General features: G+C 34.0%; 1 protein-coding gene across 8 annotated transcripts in view; it reads left to right on the top strand.

The window, feature by feature from the left end:
• The window catches only part of FXR1 (FMR1 autosomal homolog 1), a 59,972-nt gene that overhangs the window by 42,207 nt on the left and 8,139 nt on the right, over positions 1 to 9,626 (top strand). For 4 of the 8 annotated variants that reach the window (XM_005670017.4, XM_021071243.2, XM_003132553.5 and 1 more), the window contains exons 11-14: positions 2,301 to 2,387; positions 3,881 to 3,938; positions 4,026 to 4,088; positions 8,801 to 9,004. In XM_005670017.4, coding sequence (XP_005670074.1) covers positions 2,301 to 2,387; positions 3,881 to 3,938; positions 4,026 to 4,088; positions 8,801 to 9,004 — 412 coding nt within the window. Of the gene's footprint in view, positions 1 to 2,300; positions 2,388 to 3,880; positions 4,089 to 8,800; positions 9,005 to 9,626 lie in introns of all 8 variants that reach the window. The other 4 variants (XM_084990394.1, XM_021071240.2, XM_021071239.2 and 1 more) reach the window with 1 other exon arrangement.

Genomic DNA, 9,626 nt, shown 5'->3' on the forward strand with positions numbered 1-9,626 from the left:
AGCTGTGTCTGCGACCTACACCACAGCTCACAGCAATGCCGGATCTTTGACCCATGGATCCAACCCGTGTACTTATGGATACTAGTCTGGTTCGTTAACCACTGAGCCATGACAGGAACTCCCTAAATTTTTTCTTATGGTTTTTAATAGGCATTAAAATATTCTGTAAAATATGTACAGTTAAGGATGCCTTTTTACCAGCTCCTTTTCTTTGGAGGTAGCTGCTGTTGATAACATCTCCAGTTGCTGGGGTGGGGGGGGGTCGTCAAGTTTTTCTGTTTCTCTTAATCCTTAACATATCAGGTGTTTGGAATGACTTTCTTTATCTACATGGTATAATTCTATATGTCTATATGTTTAAATGACAATAATCTTATACATTCCCCTAAATTTCCACATTTGGAATAGCATAATTCACATTCTACCTATTACACTAATGCTGTACCTTGAGATTTTATAAGTATGTTTAGTATTTTTTTCTGAGATTGTGATTACGTTTTAGAAGAGGGACTTTGTTTTACATATTCCTTAAGCATAGATTCTGGCAGTTAACTTTAGGCAAATTGTTTTCTTAGCTGTAGAATTAGGATAATTCTTAAAGTGACTTTTTAATGAACATAAATAATATATAGTCCTAGAAATATGGTATGTGCTTAAAACTTTTTAGATCTCTTTTTTTCTTCTCCCCTGTCTTTTTTCAGTTTGTATCCTCTTTACCTGCCTGTGAGGAGCTTAAGTTAGAGCCACTTGTTTCATGCATTTCTAGTTGTAATTACTTCTTTACAGTCACTACAGCTTTCTTTAAGCTCTGTGATAACCTTCTTTTGTACTGTAGTAGCCTTAGTACCTGCTCTGTGCATTTCTTCTTTTTAATTTCCCATGCTAAAATTTATCAATTAAATTTTTAAAAAGCTATTTAGGAAGTGTTACATAGTAGTTTCTTATGTAAGATAAAATTTTGTTCAGCCACACTTAATTCCATATTTAGAACCTAAAATTCTTCAGCCAATCTGTTAAAATAACTGTTAGGAACTTTTCTGAAAAATCAAATGAGGGAAAGACACTAAAACTGTAGGTGTACTCATTTCTTTAGCCATTTGGAAGCTGGAAGTGTATTTCTTTAAAGGAAAAAAAAGCTATCTTATTTCTTTTCTTTTCCAGTTCTTAAAAAATTTTTTTATTTTGGGCTGACTTGTGGCATATGGAAATTCTCAGGCAAGGGGTTGAATTTGGAGCTACAGCTGAAGGCCTATGCCACAGCCACAGCAATGTGGGATCCAAGCCTCATCTTCAACCTACACCACAGTTGACAGCAGTGCTGGATCCTTAACCCACTGAGCAGACCCAGGGATTGAACCTGCATCCTCATGGGTACTAGTTGGGTTTGTTTCTGCTGAGCCAAAACAAGAATTCCTTTTTTCCCAGTTTTTAAAAACCTTCTTTTGAAATTCAGTGAAGTAAACCAGGTCTGAGTTAAACCTTTCATTGGCTTTTAATAACTGGTGATTAAGTATTTGCCCATATCAGTAATTCCTTTATTTTCACATTGTGTAAATATTTAGATTCTGTGGATAATTCAGTTCATCATCATGAAGTACTCCTTCCAATATACATTTTGAAAGTTAAGCCATCTGAATACATATTATAAGGATAACCTGGCTAATATGTTTTATTATGTTTTTAAGGGAAACATTAGTAAAGTGTATATATTCCAAAAATTCATGCCAGTTTGAAGGAAAATTTCTTTAGAAGTTAGTTTATATATTAAATTAGATTGAATTAGAAACCAGAAAACTGATACTTAAATTTTTTAGGGTAAATGTTGAATTATAATGCAAATATGACAATTTATTGAAAATATCAATAGTATTTTAAATTATATTGATTTTTATTTTTTAAAAAGCAGTTTGTTTCAGAATCTTGATGTAAATTACTGTGTTTTAGAAAAGCTTTCTGAATTAATATATTGAAATGTTAAATTTATGCTAGAACTTTTAAAAAATACTAAATCCTGAGGATGCAGAGTTCTGTTGTGGCTCAGTGGTAACGAACCTGACTGGTATCCATGATGACGTAGGTTCGATCCTTGGCCTTGCTCAGCGGGTTAAGGATCCTGTGTTGACTTGAGCCGTGGTGTAGGTTGCAGACCGGCTTGGATCTGGTGTTGGCTGTGGTGTAGGCCAGCAGCTACAGCTCTGATTCAACCCCCCAGCCTGTAAACTTACATATGCTGCAGGTGTGGCCCAAAAAAGACAAAAAATAAAATAAATAAAAACTGAGGATACTTTGTTTTCTTACAGGGCATGGTTCCATTTGTATTTGTTGGCACTAAAGAAAGCATTGGAAATGTGCAAGTTCTTTTAGAGTATCACATTGCTTATCTAAAGGTTTGTATACTGTTCATATCATTGTTGCTTCACATTAAACTTTTATTTGTACTAAATTTTAAATGTTTTTGTTAATTCAACCTCATATTTGCTTTTTTTTTTTCCTATGTGAGAATTTAAAATAAAAGGTCCTTTGCTGTTATATAAAATGATTGGACTCATGCGCATTGTTTCTCTTTCCCTCTGAACTATTACATTTCTTTCCTTCCTGTTTAAGACACGGTCACTCTTATTTCATGCAGATAGGGTGCAGAACTGGGAATGAAGGTGGGCTTTCTTGGTAACCAGTACTCTGAATCACATCCATTACCCATGTAGACATCATTTGATTATTCTTAACCATTTTTTAAATTTTTATTTATTTATTTTGTCTTTTTATAGGGCTGCACCTGTGGCATATGGAGATTACCAGGCTAGGGGTCTAATCGGAGCTGTTGCTGCCAGCCTACACCAAAGCCACAGCGACACCAGATATGAGCCGCATCTGTGACCTACACAGCAGCTCATGGCAGTGCCGGATGCTTAACCCACTGAGCGAGGCCAGAGATCAAACCCGCAACCTCATGGTTTCTAGTTGGATTCATTTCTGTTGCTCCACGATGGGAACTCCATAACCGTTGTTTTTAATATAGTCTTATCTAAGTTGATAAAGAGCAAAGGTTTTAGAAAAATGCCCTATAAAATATTATAAGTTGAAATTGTCATTTTCTACTTACTCCTGCTCTCTTTTTCTTGTTTAGAGCATAGTACCTCAACTTCTCTGTCTTTAGTAAATGTTTTCATTCCGGTCCCTCATATCATTGCTGCTATGGTAATATTTTGAAAGCACCCTGATAGTGTTATTCTTTTTTTAAAAAACTCATCTTTATGCAAGTCTCAATTCATTTTGGCATTCATGTTTTATCTTCCAGTACTCTGCTGCTATTAGCCAAGAGCTTTTTTAGATACTTTTCCTTCACATCCTGTAATGGCCTCAGTCTCTGAATGACCAAATCTATCAGTTCATCTAGGTCACAACTCAGGCTTCACTATTTTGATAAGAACGTAGATTATTAATATTATCTGTCACAGTTGGTATGTACTTCACTTTAACAGAGTTTCTATTCCCTGAGGACTAGATCTGATAATTCTGTGTAGTTATTAGGTATTTAATAAACAGTTATTTCAATACTTATCTGTTAAACATCCCCAAGATGATTCTAATGGTTGTTTGTAAACATTCCCTTGAAGGAGGAGAGTCCTTGTCTTTTTTTATATTGTATAACTGTAACATTTAGCATGGTTGGCACATGCCAAGGCATTTGGTAAATGGCTTGGTGAATTGAATCAGCAAATGACTTTGTAAATTGTTTTCACTAGGAATACAGTTACACTTTGCCAAATAACTGCTCAGGATTACAGCTTTCATTGATAGGGAGTATAGCTCAAGCTCCAGGCTTTAAGAAGACAAAAGAAATATATGTAAGATGTACCCTTTTTTGTTTTGATTATAGGAAGTAGAACAGCTAAGAATGGAACGCCTACAGATTGATGAACAACTACGACAGATTGGTATGGGTTTCAGACCTTCTTCCACCAGAGGGCCTGAAAAAGAGAAAGGATATACCACTGATGAAAGTACCGTCTCTTCTGTACAAGGTTCTAGGTCTTATAGTGGAAGAGGCAGAGGTCGTCGGGGCCCTAATTACACCTCCGGTTATGGTAAAAAAAAAAAACTTTTTTTGGTAGTAGTTATAGTTTAGGTGCGCTCCTATACATTTTGCTTATTATTTAGTTTATCACTTTATCTTGACTGAGGGCAGGAGATAGTTCTGAGGTATATGTCTTAATAATAATGACAGCATACTTTTATATCAGTGGTAGTAAAAGGTGTGTAGTGTAAGCAGCTATGTAATAAAATGAAACATGTTTTTAAGTTTATAGCTCATGATCATGTTGTAAATATTTAAGTACATGTGTAATTTACCACATATTTTCCTTGTACAGTTATATATATTGTTCCAATAAAACCGAGTGATGGTGGTGATGCTACTAGGATTTATTTTTGCCCTCCCTCTCAGAGAAGTACAAATGAAAAAACAAGCTAATCACTGTGCAAAGATTGTGTACAGAAAATCTTTACTAGTTTTTAAAATATACTGTATTGGTTTATTTGACAGTTTTGAATATTAATATCTCACATCTGGAATTACTTTGTGAAGTACAACATTTCACTAACAGGGTTTTAAAAAGCTAGAACCTTAGAAACATTTTATAAGTGGACATTTTTCTAAAATATATTTCACTGTGAGGATGGGGCTTTACCCATGTAGGAAGGGGCCAGTGGATGGTGATGGTCAACAATTCTCTAATCCTAAATTTCTCACTTATTCTTCTTCAGCTTTGGAGTTGTTCCATTTCTCTACATTTGGACTTGGATCTTAACAGTGACCTGATTTTTTTTTTCCCCTCCCTTTCTCTCTTCCCTTTTCTCTTCTCTACTCCCCTATGCTATCCTAACTGCTTTGGGAAATACTTATTTCATAAGCCTTTTCCAGAACAGGAAAACAGAAATACATGAAAGCTTACAGTGTGCATATTCCACATCCACATTTCATGTTTACCTGAAGGATCATCTAACGATGCCAAATAGATTAAATTTGTACTATCTTTCATGTAGAGTTGGATGATTAATTTCCCCTTCCCTTTTTTCATTGTTTTGAAGTTAACCCTGTATTGAAGCTTAAAAATGAAATTGCAGTTAATACATTTAGTATGTGAAGGATTAAGAATTGCAAACTAATATTAGAATCTTGAAAACTCATGTAATACAAATAGCAGTCAGTAATTAAATAGAAATTAAGTATACTGAATGATTTTAGAGATACAAATTATTAGTTTCTGATTAATAATCAGATTTGGATATTTGGTTGATGAATTCATGAAGAATTTTATACATCTTTGGGGAGTCCACTTACTGATGAGAAGTTACCCTTTGGCAAATGCTTTTGTTGACAGTATATACAATTTAAATGAGAATGGTAGAGGAATATCGTTTGGATTGAAGAAAGCTATGCAAATTGTTCAGTAGGTGGCACTCTTACCTCTGAATCTTTGGAGACTAGTAACAGTTGTATTTCTTGAAAAAGCTGTTGAGCAAGCAGGCTCCATAGACTCAATAATCATTGAGTTTGGTTATAGATGTTCTTGTTAACTTAATAGGAGAAAAATTTTTAGTTGGTAAATATATATAAGCTGTATAAGAAATATTTGCTCAATTTAACATCTCCTGAGTTATCTGTCTTACAATGGATAGGCTTACAACAACAGTTGGCTGCATTTTCTATAGTGGCACACAAAATTTTATGACTTAAAATGGATACCATATTGAATTTCATAAAGTGTGGGACTTTATTAAGTTTAGCATACGTGTTCATTGAAAGGATGTGAACCCTCTTCATAAATTGATCTTAGAGGTTTAGGGGGAAATCTGATTTCAAAAATCTGTTTAAAATGTCTTTCTATTTGTTGGAGCCATTACAAATTGAATCAGTCTCATGAATCATTTTTAACACTTTTTCCTCACCCTCCAGGGGGGACTCCCCAATTTTTGGATTTACGAACTTATATTTTTCAAAATTGAGAGTGGAATGATTGCAATGACTAGAAAACCAATGGGTATTAGTTTTCTGTTGACTGTGTAGCAAATTATAAATTCAGAGGCTTGAACAATACAAATTTATTATCTTACAGTTCTGTAGGTCAGAAATCTGACATAAGACTCACTGAGTTAAAATCTTAGTGTCCGCTTATCTGTATTCCTTTTTGGAGGCTCTAGGGAAAAATCTGTTCCCTTAACATTTCCTGCTTCTAAAGATTAACTCCTTTGGTTTATGGCCCCCCCCTTCCTCCATCTTATAAAGCCAGTAGTAACAGTGAGTTTTTATACTGCCATCTCTGGTTCTCTGTGGCTGAGAATGGTTCTCTACTTTTAAAGACCCGTGTAATTGGTTTGGCTTCACCTAGATAATCCAGGGTAATTCCCCACCTCAGTATCTTTAACCTTAATTACATCTGCAAAGTTCCTTTTGACATCTCAGAAATGGTTAAGGGTTGTTTAATATGAAGAAAGTGGAGCACTAGCCAGTTTGTTACCTCTTTTTTCTTTATCTTTATAGTCATCTTTATCTAGTGAAGTCTTTGGTTTAGACACCCTCTTTAAGTATCTTGAATACTGTATTTGGTTAAACTTAAGAAAACTTCTTTCCTTATCATACTGAGTTAAATAAATACTACTCTATTTCTAAATAGAATTCAGTAGGAACTTTTGTCCTTTTAAAAACATCTGCTTTCAGATTTTGCTACTTTTTTAGGCAAGGTATATATGTTTGTAAATAAATCCAAAAATTCTTACACACATTCCAAGGATGGAGATGTATATATATGTGTGTGTGTGTGTGCGTATACACACACATATTTTAACTACTCATGGAGTGATACATTGCCCTTATTCCACCAAACCATGTTGTCAGTCTATAGAGTTCTTTTTTGTCATTTAGAAAAAGAACTGTTTGGGAGATACATTCTCTATTATGAGACAAAATTTCTTAACAAAGACTCAAATGTGAATACTAGAAGCTTGCTATATTTTTCCTAAAATGTACTTCTAATTATTACTTAATCCATTCTTATGTAATTGGCTAGCTATATCCATATTTTTTGGCATATGGAGAAAAAAGCTGGATTGAGAGTTATTTTTAAAGGAGAAAGGACTTAGGCATCTTTGTTAAACTTAGGTCTTATTCCCTATACTTTAGTGTTTAAAAATTTGCATCTGGAGAGCTCTTCTGTTTTGTTTTCATCATCAAATGACTGTGGAGTTATTAAAGGGTATTATCTTAGAATCATTCTTATTTGGGAGTTTAGTATAGGAACTTCAGAATTGTTCAAATTAATTTATCAATAGAAAGTTGATATGCATAACTTAGCTCTACCCTTTTAAATATCTTGTAGACCAAATGGGAAGTAAATCCAAAGGCAAATAAATAGAAAACAACACATGACAGTACTTCATGATAAACATTATTTTTAAGGAAATAAGGGGAGAGGTCTGTTTTAAATTGGTCTGAAACTTTAGAAATTGAATTGGGTTCTGAAGGAGATGTATTTGCATATATAGATATATTTGCATATGTAAGTTTCCCATGCTATCAGAAAGTAGAGTGTTCCTACGAAACCTTTTCTAAGCTGAAATGGCATAAAGTGAAGATGCATTTACCTTAGGACACATCTTGCTAATAGGTGCACAAAGTAAATTGAGATAAAGCACAGATGCTTACAGACACAGTTCAAAGTTTTGGTGATCTGATGCTGAGTTACTTCCTAAGGAAGGTGTTGCTAAGGCACGCTGTTCTCACTGCTTGGGCGCTTGCTGCCTCTGTAATGGCTTGCTGTAAAACATGCTGAAGGCTATTTTATTTTCTCTTTGTAATTTTTTTTTTCTTAAACTTGAAAATCCTTTTTGGATTTCTTTTGGATAGTGAAAACCGGTACTAGTATAGGTCTTTTGTAAAAACAAAATGGTGTAAAATGAACATTTGAAAAGTGCAGGCTACCTCCACCATAAAACAGAATGGTGAAAGAAGGGTTATCCTAGAACTAACAAAAGAATAGCAGTGGGAATGAGTATGGTACTGATTGGGTCATATGAATCTGACACTTTAGTTGTGATATAATAATGATACTTTAGGCTTTTATAGAATCTTTGCAATGTTTACAGTTTTCAAAGGTTACTATTAGGTCATTGGGATGTTAGTCTCTGTAAACGTTTAAAATCGTGCAGAATTTTTGTCTAACTGATAATGGCTTCAGATCTATTGATTGTCATGTTGAAGTTGTCTTTTCTTAGAGTAATCCAAAATGCATTCATTGATTTCAAATACTGTATTCTTCTAACTTTAAGACATTATTGCATGTAAAACATACTCTTATTTTATGTACAGCCATTAAAAATACACCCCCAGTTTATGAGACAATAAAATACCCTGATTTCAGAGATGTTAAATGTCATGGATAGTGGTTATTTTTATTAAACCAATAATTTATTAAAAACTTATAAAAAAGGGCAAAAATTTTTTTATTTTCCTAAATGCATTTTGCTGTTAAATGTATGTGTGACGTTTTGAATGTTTTCTGTAATATTCTAATTGGCTATGTTTCTGCATATCCAAACAATTAAATTTTTAATCTGACTAGTAAATTATTAGTATATCATATTAACATTTGATTATTTCTTAGTTAATTTCAGATTAATTTTTACTTATCTTTGGAGCAGCCAGAGTGATTTAAGCAGTGATTTGCAGAAAATAATTTTGAAAAATTTCACTCCTTTTTTAATAGAAATCTAATTGGCTTGTGTTTTCTTCTTTCCCAAGGTACAAACTCTGAGCTGTCTAACCCATCTGAAACTGAATCTGAGCGTAAAGATGAGCTAAGTGATTGGTCGTTGGCAGGAGAAGATGATCGAGAGAGCCGGCATCAGCGTGACAGCAGGAGACGCCCAGGAGGAAGAGGCAGAAGCGTTTCAGGGGGTCGAGGTCGTGGTGGACCACGTGGTGGCAAATCTTCCATCAGTTCTGGTAGTCTTTTATATACTATGTCAGCATCCTTTCTTTGTAAACAGTGTAATTTTATGCAAGTTATTTATTCATTTTTCAGGGCCACCCATTTTTGCAAGTTTCTCTTTTTAAACTGAGGAAAATAGAAGAACAATTATATACATAGCAAAATAAGGAAAAGCCCTATTAAGTGTTTCTCAGTGAAGGTTTAGCTAGAGTATTCAGGTCAGAGCAACTTGTTGGCTCATTTCTCTGTTTTATTGGTCAGATGTTTTATCCATTCAGTTTTTCGGGGCTTAGGTAAATTAGAACATTTTTTTTTTTAATCCCCCTAGCATTTTTCAGGTTACGTATTTCTGTTACCCAGACAAACCCAGGGATTCTAATGCGCAGAGAGATCTAAATGCCTTTATATACTTAATACTGAAAATTAACTGAAATGCATTCTTGGCTACACTATGTAACACTTTGGGAATAGGGAAAAATTGTGAAATCAACACCTTTAAAAAATTTTTATTGTTTGAGGAATTGACCTGTAAAGAGGAGTGTTTAGAAGACTGAGATTTGAGGTGTATAAGCAACTTTTTATTCCTGTCTTTTTGAAAATTTCATATGCTGTAACTTAGTGGAGTTGTAGGAGTTA

This window comes from Sus scrofa, chromosome 13, assembly GCF_054392235.1.
Source record: "Sus scrofa isolate SSC_HxYL_T2T_F1_AM1 chromosome 13, Sscrofa_HxYL_maternal_Yorkshire_Landrace_v2.0, whole genome shotgun sequence".
NCBI classification, from domain to species: Eukaryota; Metazoa; Chordata; class Mammalia; order Artiodactyla; family Suidae; genus Sus; species Sus scrofa.